The 15,474-nt window shown below is 28.6% G+C and overlaps 3 protein-coding genes across 3 annotated transcripts; all 3 read right to left on the reverse strand.

Moving 5' to 3' along the window:
- Positions 1–3,244: 3,244 nt before the first annotated feature.
- LOC145842296 (nuclear RNA export factor 1-like) lies at positions 3,245–5,158 on the reverse strand. Its single transcript, XM_082949720.1, has 3 exons — positions 5,124–5,158; positions 4,368–4,838; positions 3,245–4,238 (listed from the first exon to the last, which is right to left on the reverse strand). The coding sequence occupies exons 1-3, from the start codon at positions 5,156–5,158 to the stop codon at positions 3,245–3,247; spliced, it is 1,500 nt and encodes a 499-aa protein (XP_082805846.1).
- A 3,244-nt stretch (positions 5,159–8,402) lies between these two features.
- On the reverse strand, positions 8,403–10,316 carry LOC145842297 (nuclear RNA export factor 1-like). The gene is made up of 3 exons (XM_082949721.1): positions 10,282–10,316; positions 9,526–9,996; positions 8,403–9,396 (listed from the first exon to the last, which is right to left on the reverse strand). The coding sequence occupies exons 1-3, from the start codon at positions 10,314–10,316 to the stop codon at positions 8,403–8,405; spliced, it is 1,500 nt and encodes a 499-aa protein (XP_082805847.1).
- Positions 10,317–13,560: 3,244 nt separating this feature from the next.
- On the reverse strand, positions 13,561–15,474 carry LOC145842298 (nuclear RNA export factor 1-like). Its single transcript, XM_082949722.1, has 3 exons — positions 15,440–15,474; positions 14,684–15,154; positions 13,561–14,554 (listed from the first exon to the last, which is right to left on the reverse strand). The coding sequence occupies exons 1-3, from the start codon at positions 15,472–15,474 to the stop codon at positions 13,561–13,563; spliced, it is 1,500 nt and encodes a 499-aa protein (XP_082805848.1).

A 15,474-nucleotide genomic window follows, 5' to 3' on the forward strand; every position in this document is an offset into this window, starting at 1 on the left:
AATGACACAACCGTCATTATCTATATCATTATTATTTTGTGGTCGTCGTTTTCCAAGGCGGTCATAAACTGTTTTCCTTTAAAATAGTTTTTGTTTAACAATTTAAAAGTTTCATTATCAAATCGAAAAAATATACCATTCATGAGGAACGGTCTATAAAGCGTTACAAACAATTTATAAAACCTGAGTTACTGTAGTCTCAAATTTAAATATAAAATAGAATATCATAAGTATAGTATTGAGAAAAACAAACTACTGTTGAATAAATAATTTAAAAACATTGCGATTCAATATTTGTATTCAAGCTAACTTTGTAAATAACCAACTTTCAATTTCATTTTTAAATAACTCAACTTAATTCTATTTAAACTAGTTGTTAATTAAAACCTTTGTTTTCCTAGACGACCCTTGACTTTGTAACATTTCATTTTGTTTTTGTAACGTTTTCTACCACTTTTGTACGATGTAGAACATTTTTCTAATGTCTTAGGTTCGTAACAATCTCCGTGATCAACATGATGTAATGAGATGTTAAGTCTTTCATCATGATCATTGTTTTTTTTATGAGATTCTGAAAAATAGTTTGTTTCGACGTTTAGCTAATTTACATGACTAAAAATATTATAAAAACACATTTACCTAGGTAACTTAAAAACTTATATAACTTAATAACGGTAAGAAAAAACATCTTAATAATTTTATAAGAACACTGTAAACATTACCTCTGCTTTTAGGTGGTTTATATAATTGAATACTTTTCTTTTGAACTGTAATGTTTTTCATTTTTGACAGTAAATCTTCCATATTTGTCATTATTTATTTGCGTTATATGTTACTAAGCTGTTCTGAAAATACGCCACTAGTTAGTTTAAGTACAGTCATCTATTCATTTTTCTAAAATACATATATTAAATAAAAATTAGAGACATGTATCATAAAACCATTTTTGTTGTGCAAAAAAGTAAAACATGTTTCAGCTAATACTTATCAACTACTTTTGTTAGCAACTAATTATATCATAAACGTTAATTAAGTAGCTTTAGGTTTTATCAGAGTAAGATAAAAAGTAAGATCAATTAAGTAAGATCAAAAGTTTAAAATTACATAATTAATTTGTGTTAATGTAATTATAAACTGTTAATAACTGTTAAAAACTGTTAAAATAACGAGTAAATTCAGTTTGAAACTTGCTTTGTTATATTTTAAATCCCACAATACTAACTATAAGTAACAAATATAGTTTTATAATTTTTAAAACAATTGTAGTTATAACATTAAACTTTAAAATTATTTAAGTTAAAAGAAGCATAATTAACTTAAGCTTTTAACACAAACTAAATTTTACATAAATTATTATTTGGTGTGCTGCTATAATTAGACTGAATATCTGATGCAATACTACTCTAAAATACTAATTTACAAGTATGATTTAGTTATAAGTACTAAATTATAATTTAAATGTCCTTTCTCGAGAATTTTCTTAAACCTGTCGTCTCAATAACTATAGGTTTTTATATTTACTTATAAACAACTTTGTCATATTAATCTTACATTATATTATAATTATATTTTTTCTAACTATTTTATCAAAGTCATCAAGTGATATCTATCACTTAATACAATACACTTTTAGCTAGCTTTAATTCTAACCTAATCATAATGTAAACTAAAAACAAACAAAAAGTGCCTTGGTTTGTTAACAAAATTAAACTTGTCTGACTTTTTTTGCTTAACTTTTAATAAACAATGAGTTTTTATAAACTTTCATGTATTATTTTTTTCAAAGGTAAAACTATTTTGTTATTGTACTAGCCAAATCATATCTATTTATTTTTAGATACTAAAGTATAATAAAAACATGGTCAACTTTAGAACTTGAACAAACAATTTTTCATATAAAATAACAATATTAAACTTTAAGACTATTTCAGCTAGTAAAAAACTAATTTACGTAAGCTTCCGTACAAACTAAAACTTACATGTTGTTCTCATGACTGCTAAACTCAAATGAAAAAAAATTGATAAGTTCAACTATTTATACAAAAACTGCGCCAACTAGTGGCAATTGCGTCAGTATTCGAATATGGCCATTTTTTTGTCTGGCACCAGTACTCAGGGTTAAAACAATAAATAATGCAAGTAACTTCTAGCAACGTTCTGACTTTTTTTGCTTAACTTTTAATAAACAATAAGTTTTTATAAATTTTCATGTATTATTTTTTTCAAAGGTAAAACTATTTTTTTATTGTACTAGCCAAATCATATCTATTTATTTTTAGATACTAAAGTATAATAAAAACATGGTCAACTTTAGAACTTGAACAAACAATTTTTTATACAATTAACAATATTGAACGTACGAAAAAAAAAGCGCTCAAATATTTGGTCCTAGGACCTGATGTACGAAAAAACCTTTCGGTTATTGAGTCATACACCAGGATACAGTTTAATGTCATGTCCAGGACAGAATACTAAACTTAACTAACTAAATATAACTATTTAAGCTAGTACAAAACTAATTTGCATAAGCTTTTGCACAAATATCGAAAGCCGTCCTCTAGTTTTTGTTTAATTTTATACATGTCAGTCTTATATTCAATAAAAAACTAAATTTTGCCAAATCTCGGTTCAGTTTATTTTCAAACATGACCAATGGGATTTATCAGTGCAAACACTTTTATTTCTTAAAATATTAGACTGTAGGCTAAATTAAACTATTTATCTATAATAATAATAAACTGAAAGTATCCAAACGAAAGTATGATATTTAAAATGATTGAGTTACAGTAAAGCCTTATGTTTTATATTATATGACCTTGATGTTTTAATGCAAATGAAATAGTTTTGGAGTAGGCAATCTAAGTATTATTTTTATATAAAATAGTTCATTTATTGTAATTTATTTCTATTGTATTAGATATTATTTTATGATAATTAATACTAAACATCAATTTCTTTGCATAAAAAACTCTTCTATCAAAGGTTTTCGCATTCTTTTCTGCGGATATATCAGTGAAAACTTTTATTTTACTTAGACCATTTTTTAGCTTATACTTATTGATAATATAAAAACTTATTTTTTTTTAATTAAAATTTATTAAAATTGTAAAAGAAAACAACAACAAATAAAAGAGCTCAATTAAAAATTTGTTAAAATCAAGGGAAAAAATAACAAGAAAAGAAGCTTTTAGTTAAGATCGATAGTTCGTTTTAGCTTCTTTGTTTTTATTTTGTTAACAGTATTTTAGAATTGATATGCTTCAAGCGGTATGTGGTTGTTTTTGTGCAGTTCCATAAAATTTCTTCCGGCTTTATCATAATCCCACCCGTTGTTGTGCAGACATTCGTGCGAATATTTCTCGTTCATTCCTGAGTCTTTCATGAAAGTTTTCAACATCTCCGTTCGCACGTCACACGGCGGTCGTGGCAACTGGTTGATTGCGGCCACCTTGGTGGCGTTTTCTTTCTTTTCGGCGACCGATTGGTTCCTGATATGGAGCATGTCGCTCAGTATTGTAAATTTAATTTCAGCGGAAATTGCGCAGGATATGCTTCTGGTGAAGGCGCGAACTTTACCACCGGCTTCTTCAAAAGTGCCGCTGATAACGTAACTGATGAACTCACTAGAGCAGAACGTGACATCACAAACAAAGCTGTCCATGATGTGTTTTGATAAGGGTAGCTTGCGCAACGCTTTCACAATTTCCTCTCTCCCAAAGTAATACTTTTTGGAATCGGACTTATTACAACCGACTCTGACTTTCTGTCGGTTGTTTGGTGTGCACTCCTTGCACACTTCCAAGTATTTTTTCATTGTAGAATCTTTATCATTGCTAGAAATTGTCAAGCTAAACTGTGAATCTTTACAGTAAAAGTTGCTTGCATCATCTGAGGTTTTTACTTTGTCAAGGCAACTGAATAAGTTTTTGACATGATTGATGAACACTTCTTTTGCACTATCAGAAAGCAGCATAAAGTTGCTTCCCATAGTTTTTGGTATTTCATACTCTGCAACATCTATTTTAACTGGAGGCTCATAACCTCTGCAGTTAAGTTTGATCAAGTCTGGAAAAAGTTTCCGCCAGTTGCTTATATCATTTACAGTTGCATCTTGACTGCTATCGTATAACTTAAGCTCAATTAAATTCCAATCTCTTAATGCTTTCAAATCTTTTACAATTTTAATGTGATTTTCAGCAACTGAGAGACGGTTAATATTGGGAAACATATCAATGAGGCTGTTTTTGAGAAAGCCAATTGATTTATAACTTAAGTTATTTTTTTCTAAATTTAATGTTGTGATTCTTTTATTTTGATCACTTCCTCTGAACAGCGAATCTAATGTTTTTACAATAATTGTAAAATACTCGCTTCTATGCAATTTAATTCTGATACCTTGCTTCTTCAGAGTTTTGTCAAAGCTGAGACCGCTCAAGTCAAGAACGCCTTGTTCTAAATAGACCCGGCTTTTGATGCACTGCTTAATGCTTTCTAGTTGCTCGTCACGGTAAACATCAGACTTTGCTGTGTACCTAACTACTTTCAGCATATCATCACCGAAACTGCTGGTAAGTTGACGGTTGCAACTCAACAGCGCATCTGCTTTGCCTTTTCCAAGCACATAGAAACTAGCATCACCGTTGAAAACGTGATACTGCCTGTATTCTATGGGAGCATCAATAATTTTACTCATTTTTTCAATCAATTGAGTTTCAACTTCATCTGCGCCTCGAAATACTTTTATTTGGTACCAGGCGTTTTCTACATCAACTTTTGACTTATTGATGTTGTTGAAGTTGTTTTTGATTGCGGCAGGAGATATTTTGATATTTTCTCTCCTGTCAATTTTAAACTTTCTTATTATTGATCCTCTGTTTCGGCTCAACGGGTCACTGTGAAATTTAATACATTAAAGTTTTGTTTTACAAGGTAGTAAAACCTTGTACTCATAACCAAAACCTTGTACTCAAAACAATTGAATTTTTATTCAATATTATATTTTGATAAATGTTTTAGTTATTTTTATTATTAGTCTTAAGAGTTTACGTATAATAAAAAAGTACAAAAACTTAATATTTCAATTATACGAAAAATAAGTTTAAAAAAAACAAACAACAACTTACAATTTCTTTTTGTGAGCGTATAAGTCTCCCTTCATAATGACACAACCGTCATTATCTATATCATTATTATTTTGTGGTCGTCGTTTTCCAAGGCGGTCATAAACTGTTTTCCTTTAAAATAGTTTTTGTTTAACAATTTAAAAGTTTCATTATCAAATCGAAAAAATATACCATTCATGAGGAACGGTCTATAAAGCGTTACAAACAATTTATAAAACCTGAGTTACTGTAGTCTCAAATTTAAATATAAAATAGAATATCATAAGTATAGTATTGAGAAAAACAAACTACTGTTGAATAAATAATTTAAAAACATTGCGATTCAATATTTGTATTCAAGCTAACTTTGTAAATAACCAACTTTCAATTTCATTTTTAAATAACTCAACTTAATTCTATTTAAACTAGTTGTTAATTAAAACCTTTGTTTTCCTAGACGACCCTTGACTTTGTAACATTTCATTTTGTTTTTGTAACGTTTTCTACCACTTTTGTACGATGTAGAACATTTTTCTAATGTCTTAGGTTCGTAACAATCTCCGTGATCAACATGATGTAATGAGATGTTAAGTCTTTCATCATGATCATTGTTTTTTTTATGAGATTCTGAAAAATAGTTTGTTTCGACGTTTAGCTAATTTACATGACTAAAAATATTATAAAAACACATTTACCTAGGTAACTTAAAAACTTATATAACTTAATAACGGTAAGAAAAAACATCTTAATAATTTTATAAGAACACTGTAAACATTACCTCTGCTTTTAGGTGGTTTATATAATTGAATACTTTTCTTTTGAACTGTAATGTTTTTCATTTTTGACAGTAAATCTTCCATATTTGTCATTATTTATTTGCGTTATATGTTACTAAGCTGTTCTGAAAATACGCCACTAGTTAGTTTAAGTACAGTCATCTATTCATTTTTCTAAAATACATATATTAAATAAAAATTAGAGACATGTATCATAAAACCATTTTTGTTGTGCAAAAAAGTAAAACATGTTTCAGCTAATACTTATCAACTACTTTTGTTAGCAACTAATTATATCATAAACGTTAATTAAGTAGCTTTAGGTTTTATCAGAGTAAGATAAAAAGTAAGATCAATTAAGTAAGATCAAAAGTTTAAAATTACATAATTAATTTGTGTTAATGTAATTATAAACTGTTAATAACTGTTAAAAACTGTTAAAATAACGAGTAAATTCAGTTTGAAACTTGCTTTGTTATATTTTAAATCCCACAATACTAACTATAAGTAACAAATATAGTTTTATAATTTTTAAAACAATTGTAGTTATAACATTAAACTTTAAAATTATTTAAGTTAAAAGAAGCATAATTAACTTAAGCTTTTAACACAAACTAAATTTTACATAAATTATTATTTGGTGTGCTGCTATAATTAGACTGAATATCTGATGCAATACTACTCTAAAATACTAATTTACAAGTATGATTTAGTTATAAGTACTAAATTATAATTTAAATGTCCTTTCTCGAGAATTTTCTTAAACCTGTCGTCTCAATAACTATAGGTTTTTATATTTACTTATAAACAACTTTGTCATATTAATCTTACATTATATTATAATTATATTTTTTCTAACTATTTTATCAAAGTCATCAAGTGATATCTATCACTTAATACAATACACTTTTAGCTAGCTTTAATTCTAACCTAATCATAATGTAAACTAAAAACAAACAAAAAGTGCCTTGGTTTGTTAACAAAATTAAACTTGTCTGACTTTTTTTGCTTAACTTTTAATAAACAATGAGTTTTTATAAACTTTCATGTATTATTTTTTTCAAAGGTAAAACTATTTTGTTATTGTACTAGCCAAATCATATCTATTTATTTTTAGATACTAAAGTATAATAAAAACATGGTCAACTTTAGAACTTGAACAAACAATTTTTCATATAAAATAACAATATTAAACTTTAAGACTATTTCAGCTAGTAAAAAACTAATTTACGTAAGCTTCCGTACAAACTAAAACTTACATGTTGTTCTCATGACTGCTAAACTCAAATGAAAAAAAATTGATAAGTTCAACTATTTATACAAAAACTGCGCCAACTAGTGGCAATTGCGTCAGTATTCGAATATGGCCATTTTTTTGTCTGGCACCAGTACTCAGGGTTAAAACAATAAATAATGCAAGTAACTTCTAGCAACGTTCTGACTTTTTTTGCTTAACTTTTAATAAACAATAAGTTTTTATAAATTTTCATGTATTATTTTTTTCAAAGGTAAAACTATTTTTTTATTGTACTAGCCAAATCATATCTATTTATTTTTAGATACTAAAGTATAATAAAAACATGGTCAACTTTAGAACTTGAACAAACAATTTTTTATACAATTAACAATATTGAACGTACGAAAAAAAAAGCGCTCAAATATTTGGTCCTAGGACCTGATGTACGAAAAAACCTTTCGGTTATTGAGTCATACACCAGGATACAGTTTAATGTCATGTCCAGGACAGAATACTAAACTTAACTAACTAAATATAACTATTTAAGCTAGTACAAAACTAATTTGCATAAGCTTTTGCACAAATATCGAAAGCCGTCCTCTAGTTTTTGTTTAATTTTATACATGTCAGTCTTATATTCAATAAAAAACTAAATTTTGCCAAATCTCGGTTCAGTTTATTTTCAAACATGACCAATGGGATTTATCAGTGCAAACACTTTTATTTCTTAAAATATTAGACTGTAGTCTAAATTAAACTATTTATCTATAATAATAATAAACTGAAAGTATCCAAACGAAAGTATGATATTTAAAATGATTGAGTTACAGTAAAGCCTTATGTTTTATATTATATGACCTTGATGTTTTAATGCAAATGAAATAGTTTTGGAGTAGGCAATCTAAGTATTATTTTTATATAAAATAGTTCATTTATTGTAATTTATTTCTATTGTATTAGATATTATTTTATGATAATTAATACTAAACATCAATTTCTTTGCATAAAAAACTCTTCTATCAAAGGTTTTCGCATTCTTTTCTGCGGATATATCAGTGAAAACTTTTATTTTACTTAGACCATTTTTTAGCTTATACTTATTGATAATATCAAAACTTATTTTTTTTTAATTAAAATTTATTAAAATTGTAAAAGAAAACAACAACAAATAAAAGAGCTCAATTAAAAATTTGTTAAAATCAAGGGAAAAAATAACAAGAAAAGAAGCTTTTAGTTAAGATCGATAGTTCGTTTTAGCTTCTTTGTTTTTATTTTGTTAACAGTATTTTAGAATTGATATGCTTCAAGCGGTATGTGGTTGTTTTTGTGCAGTTCCATAAAATTTCTTCCGGCTTTATCATAATCCCACCCGTTGTTGTGCAGACATTCGTGCGAATATTTCTCGTTCATTCCTGAGTCTTTCATGAAAGTTTTCAACATCTCCGTTCGCACGTCACACGGCGGTCGTGGCAACTGGTTGATTGCGGCCACCTTGGTGGCGTTTTCTTTCTTTTCGGCGACCGATTGGTTCCTGATATGGAGCATGTCGCTCAGTATTGTAAATTTAATTTCAGCGGAAATTGCGCAGGATATGCTTCTGGTGAAGGCGCGAACTTTACCACCGGCTTCTTCAAAAGTGCCGCTGATAACGTAACTGATGAACTCACTAGAGCAGAACGTGACATCACAAACAAAGCTGTCCATGATGTGTTTTGATAAGGGTAGCTTGCGCAACGCTTTCACAATTTCCTCTCTCCCAAAGTAATACTTTTTGGAATCGGACTTATTACAACCGACTCTGACTTTCTGTCGGTTGTTTGGTGTGCACTCCTTGCACACTTCCAAGTATTTTTTCATTGTAGAATCTTTATCATTGCTAGAAATTGTCAAGCTAAACTGTGAATCTTTACAGTAAAAGTTGCTTGCATCATCTGAGGTTTTTACTTTGTCAAGGCAACTGAATAAGTTTTTGACATGATTGATGAACACTTCTTTTGCACTATCAGAAAGCAGCATAAAGTTGCTTCCCATAGTTTTTGGTATTTCATACTCTGCAACATCTATTTTAACTGGAGGCTCATAACCTCTGCAGTTAAGTTTGATCAAGTCTGGAAAAAGTTTCCGCCAGTTGCTTATATCATTTACAGTTGCATCTTGACTGCTATCGTATAACTTAAGCTCAATTAAATTCCAATCTCTTAATGCTTTCAAATCTTTTACAATTTTAATGTGATTTTCAGCAACTGAGAGACGGTTAATATTGGGAAACATATCAATGAGGCTGTTTTTGAGAAAGCCAATTGATTTATAACTTAAGTTATTTTTTTCTAAATTTAATGTTGTGATTCTTTTATTTTGATCACTTCCTCTGAACAGCGAATCTAATGTTTTTACAATAATTGTAAAATACTCGCTTCTATGCAATTTAATTCTGATACCTTGCTTCTTCAGAGTTTTGTCAAAGCTGAGACCGCTCAAGTCAAGAACGCCTTGTTCTAAATAGACCCGGCTTTTGATGCACTGCTTAATGCTTTCTAGTTGCTCGTCACGGTAAACATCAGACTTTGCTGTGTACCTAACTACTTTCAGCATATCATCACCGAAACTGCTGGTAAGTTGACGGTTGCAACTCAACAGCGCATCTGCTTTGCCTTTTCCAAGCACATAGAAACTAGCATCACCGTTGAAAACGTGATACTGCCTGTATTCTATGGGAGCATCAATAATTTTACTCATTTTTTCAATCAATTGAGTTTCAACTTCATCTGCGCCTCGAAATACTTTTATTTGGTACCAGGCGTTTTCTACATCAACTTTTGACTTATTGATGTTGTTGAAGTTGTTTTTGATTGCGGCAGGAGATATTTTGATATTTTCTCTCCTGTCAATTTTAAACTTTCTTATTATTGATCCTCTGTTTCGGCTCAACGGGTCACTGTGAAATTTAATACATTAAAGTTTTGTTTTACAAGGTAGTAAAACCTTGTACTCATAACCAAAACCTTGTACTCAAAACAATTGAATTTTTATTCAATATTATATTTTGATAAATGTTTTAGTTATTTTTATTATTAGTCTTAAGAGTTTACGTATAATAAAAAAGTACAAAAACTTAATATTTCAATTATACGAAAAATAAGTTTAAAAAAAACAAACAACAACTTACAATTTCTTTTTGTGAGCGTATAAGTCTCCCTTCATAATGACACAACCGTCATTATCTATATCATTATTATTTTGTGGTCGTCGTTTTCCAAGGCGGTCATAAACTGTTTTCCTTTAAAATAGTTTTTGTTTAACAATTTAAAAGTTTCATTATCAAATCGAAAAAATATACCATTCATGAGGAACGGTCTATAAAGCGTTACAAACAATTTATAAAACCTGAGTTACTGTAGTCTCAAATTTAAATATAAAATAGAATATCATAAGTATAGTATTGAGAAAAACAAACTACTGTTGAATAAATAATTTAAAAACATTGCGATTCAATATTTGTATTCAAGCTAACTTTGTAAATAACCAACTTTCAATTTCATTTTTAAATAACTCAACTTAATTCTATTTAAACTAGTTGTTAATTAAAACCTTTGTTTTCCTAGACGACCCTTGACTTTGTAACATTTCATTTTGTTTTTGTAACGTTTTCTACCACTTTTGTACGATGTAGAACATTTTTCTAATGTCTTAGGTTCGTAACAATCTCCGTGATCAACATGATGTAATGAGATGTTAAGTCTTTCATCATGATCATTGTTTTTTTTATGAGATTCTGAAAAATAGTTTGTTTCGACGTTTAGCTAATTTACATGACTAAAAATATTATAAAAACACATTTACCTAGGTAACTTAAAAACTTATATAACTTAATAACGGTAAGAAAAAACATCTTAATAATTTTATAAGAACACTGTAAACATTACCTCTGCTTTTAGGTGGTTTATATAATTGAATACTTTTCTTTTGAACTGTAATGTTTTTCATTTTTGACAGTAAATCTTCCATATTTGTCATTATTTATTAGCGTTATATGTTACTAAGCTGTTCTGAAAATACGCCACTAGTTAGTTTAAGTACAGTCATCTATTCATTTTTCTAAAATACATATATTAAATAAAAATTAGAGACATGTATCATAAAACCATTTTTGTTGTGCAAAAAAGTAAAACATGTTTCAGCTAATACTTATCAACTACTTTTGTTAGCAACTAATTATATCATAAACGTTAATTAAGTAGCTTTAGGTTTTATCAGAGTAAGATAAAAAGTAAGATCAATTAAGTAAGATCAAAAGTTTAAAATTACATAATTAATTTGTGTTAATGTAATTATAAACTGTTAATAACTGTTAAAAACTGTTAAAATAACGAGTAAATTCAGTTTGAAACTTGCTTTGTTATATTTTAAATCCCACAATACTAACTATAAGTAACAAATATAGTTTTATAATTTTTAAAACAATTGTAGTTATAACATTAAACTTTAAAATTATTTAAGTTAAAAGAAGCATAATTAACTTAAGCTTTTAACACAAACTAAATTTTACATAAATTATTATTTGGTGTGCTGCTATAATTAGACTGAATATCTGATGCAATACTACTCTAAAATACTAATTTACAAGTATGATTTAGTTATAAGTACTAAATTATAATTTAAATGTCCTTTCTCGAGAATTTTCTTAAACCTGTCGTCTCAATAACTATAGGTTTTTATATTTACTTATAAACAACTTTGTCATATTAATCTTACATTATATTATAATTATATTTTTTCTAACTATTTTATCAAAGTCATCAAGTGATATCTATCACTTAATACAATACACTTTTAGCTAGCTTTAATTCTAACCTAATCATAATGTAAACTAAAAACAAACAAAAAGTGCCTTGGTTTGTTAACAAAATTAAACTTGTCTGACTTTTTTTGCTTAACTTTTAATAAACAATGAGTTTTTATAAACTTTCATGTATTATTTTTTTCAAAGGTAAAACTATTTTGTTATTGTACTAGCCAAATCATATCTATTTATTTTTAGATACTAAAGTATAATAAAAACATGGTCAACTTTAGAACTTGAACAAACAATTTTTCATATAAAATAACAATATTAAACTTTAAGACTATTTCAGCTAGTAAAAAACTAATTTACGTAAGCTTCCGTACAAACTAAAACTTACATGTTGCTCTCATGACTGCTAAACTCAAATGAAAAAAATTTGATAAGTTCAACTATTTATACAAAAACTGCGCCAACTAGTGGCAATTGCGTCAGTATTCGAATATGGCCATTTTTTTGTCTGGCACCAGTACTCAGGGTTAAAACAATAAATAATGCAAGTAACTTCTAGCAACGTTCTGACTTTTTTTGCTTAACTTTTAATAAACAATAAGTTTTTATAAATTTTCATGTATTATTTTTTTCAAAGGTAAAACTATTTTTTTATTGTACTAGCCAAATCATATCTATTTATTTTTAGATACTAAAGTATAATAAAAACATGGTCAACTTTAGAACTTGAACAAACAATTTTTTATACAATTAACAATATTGAACGTACGAAAAAAAAAGCGCTCAAATATTTGGTCCTAGGACCTGATGTACGAAAAAACCTTTCGGTTATTGAGTCATACACCAGGATACAGTTTAATGTCATGTCCAGGACAGAATACTAAACTTAACTAACTAAATATAACTATTTAAGCTAGTACAAAACTAATTTGCATAAGCTTTTGCACAAATATCGAAAGCCGTCCTCTAGTTTTTGTTTAATTTTATACATGTCAGTCTTATATTCAAAAAAAAACTAAATTTTGCCAAATCTCGGTTCAGTTTATTTTCAAACATGACCAATGGGATTTATCAGTGCAAACACTTTTATTTCTTAAAATATTAGACTGTAGTCTAAATTAAACTATTTATCTATAATAATAATAAACTGAAAGTATCCAAACGAAAGTATGATATTTAAAATGATTGAGTTACAGTAAAGCCTTATGTTTTATATTATATGACCTTGATGTTTTAATGCAAATGAAATAGTTTTGGAGTAGGCAATCTAAGTATTATTTTTATATAAAATAGTTCATTTATTGTAATTTATTTCTATTGTATTAGATATTATTTTATGATAATTAATACTAAACATCAATTTCTTTGCATAAAAAACTCTTCTATCAAAGGTTTTCGCATTCTTTTCTGCGGATATATCAGTGAAAACTTTTATTTTACTTAGACCATTTTTTAGCTTATACTTATTGATAATATCAAAACTTATTTTTTTTTAATTAAAATTTATTAAAATTGTAAAAGAAAACAACAACAAATAAAAGAGCTCAATTAAAAATTTGTTAAAATCAAGGGAAAAAATAACAAGAAAAGAAGCTTTTAGTTAAGATCGATAGTTCGTTTTAGCTTCTTTGTTTTTATTTTGTTAACAGTATTTTAGAATTGATATGCTTCAAGCGGTATGTGGTTGTTTTTGTGCAGTTCCATAAAATTTCTTCCGGCTTTATCATAATCCCACCCGTTGTTGTGCAGACATTCGTGCGAATATTTCTCGTTCATTCCTGAGTCTTTCATGAAAGTTTTCAACATCTCCGTTCGCACGTCACACGGCGGTCGTGGCAACTGGTTGATTGCGGCCACCTTGGTGGCGTTTTCTTTCTTTTCGGCGACCGATTGGTTCCTGATATGGAGCATGTCGCTCAGTATTGTAAATTTAATTTCAGCGGAAATTGCGCAGGATATGCTTCTGGTGAAGGCGCGAACTTTACCACCGGCTTCTTCAAAAGTGCCGCTGATAACGTAACTGATGAACTCACTAGAGCAGAACGTGACATCACAAACAAAGCTGTCCATGATGTGTTTTGATAAGGGTAGCTTGCGCAACGCTTTCACAATTTCCTCTCTCCCAAAGTAATACTTTTTGGAATCGGACTTATTACAACCGACTCTGACTTTCTGTCGGTTGTTTGGTGTGCACTCCTTGCACACTTCCAAGTATTTTTTCATTGTAGAATCTTTATCATTGCTAGAAATTGTCAAGCTAAACTGTGAATCTTTACAGTAAAAGTTGCTTGCATCATCTGAGGTTTTTACTTTGTCAAGGCAACTGAATAAGTTTTTGACATGATTGATGAACACTTCTTTTGCACTATCAGAAAGCAGCATAAAGTTGCTTCCCATAGTTTTTGGTATTTCATACTCTGCAACATCTATTTTAACTGGAGGCTCATAACCTCTGCAGTTAAGTTTGATCAAGTCTGGAAAAAGTTTCCGCCAGTTGCTTATATCATTTACAGTTGCATCTTGACTGCTATCGTATAACTTAAGCTCAATTAAATTCCAATCTCTTAATGCTTTCAAATCTTTTACAATTTTAATGTGATTTTCAGCAACTGAGAGACGGTTAATATTGGGAAACATATCAATGAGGCTGTTTTTGAGAAAGCCAATTGATTTATAACTTAAGTTATTTTTTTCTAAATTTAATGTTGTGATTCTTTTATTTTGATCACTTCCTCTGAACAGCGAATCTAATGTTTTTACAATAATTGTAAAATACTCGCTTCTATGCAATTTAATTCTGATACCTTGCTTCTTCAGAGTTTTGTCAAAGCTGAGACCGCTCAAGTCAAGAACGCCTTGTTCTAAATAGACCCGGCTTTTGATGCACTGCTTAATGCTTTCTAGTTGCTCGTCACGGTAAACATCAGACTTTGCTGTGTACCTAACTACTTTCAGCATATCATCACCGAAACTGCTGGTAAGTTGACGGTTGCAACTCAACAGCGCATCTGCTTTGCCTTTTCCAAGCACATAGAAACTAGCATCACCGTTGAAAACGTGATACTGCCTGTATTCTATGGGAGCATCAATAATTTTACTCATTTTTTCAATCAATTGAGTTTCAACTTCATCTGCGCCTCGAAATACTTTTATTTGGTACCAGGCGTTTTCTACATCAACTTTTGACTTATTGATGTTGTTGAAGTTGTTTTTGATTGCGGCAGGAGATATTTTGATATTTTCTCTCCTGTCAATTTTAAACTTTCTTATTATTGATCCTCTGTTTCGGCTCAACGGGTCACTGTGAAATTTAATACATTAAAGTTTTGTTTTACAAGGTAGTAAAACCTTGTACTCATAACCAAAACCTTGTACTCAAAACAATTGAATTTTTATTCAATATTATATTTTGATAAATGTTTTAGTTATTTTTATTATTAGTCTTAAGAGTTTACGTATAATAAAAAAGTACAAAAACTTAATATTTCAATTATACGAAAAATAAGTTTAAAAAAAACAAACAACAACTTACAATTTCTTTTTGTGAGCGTATAAGTCTCCCTTCAT

Source organism: Thalia democratica, chromosome 8 (assembly GCF_965202585.1).
Source record: "Thalia democratica chromosome 8, ktThaDemo2.hap1.1, whole genome shotgun sequence".
Lineage (NCBI taxonomy): Eukaryota > Metazoa > Chordata > Thaliacea > Salpida > Salpidae > Thalia > Thalia democratica.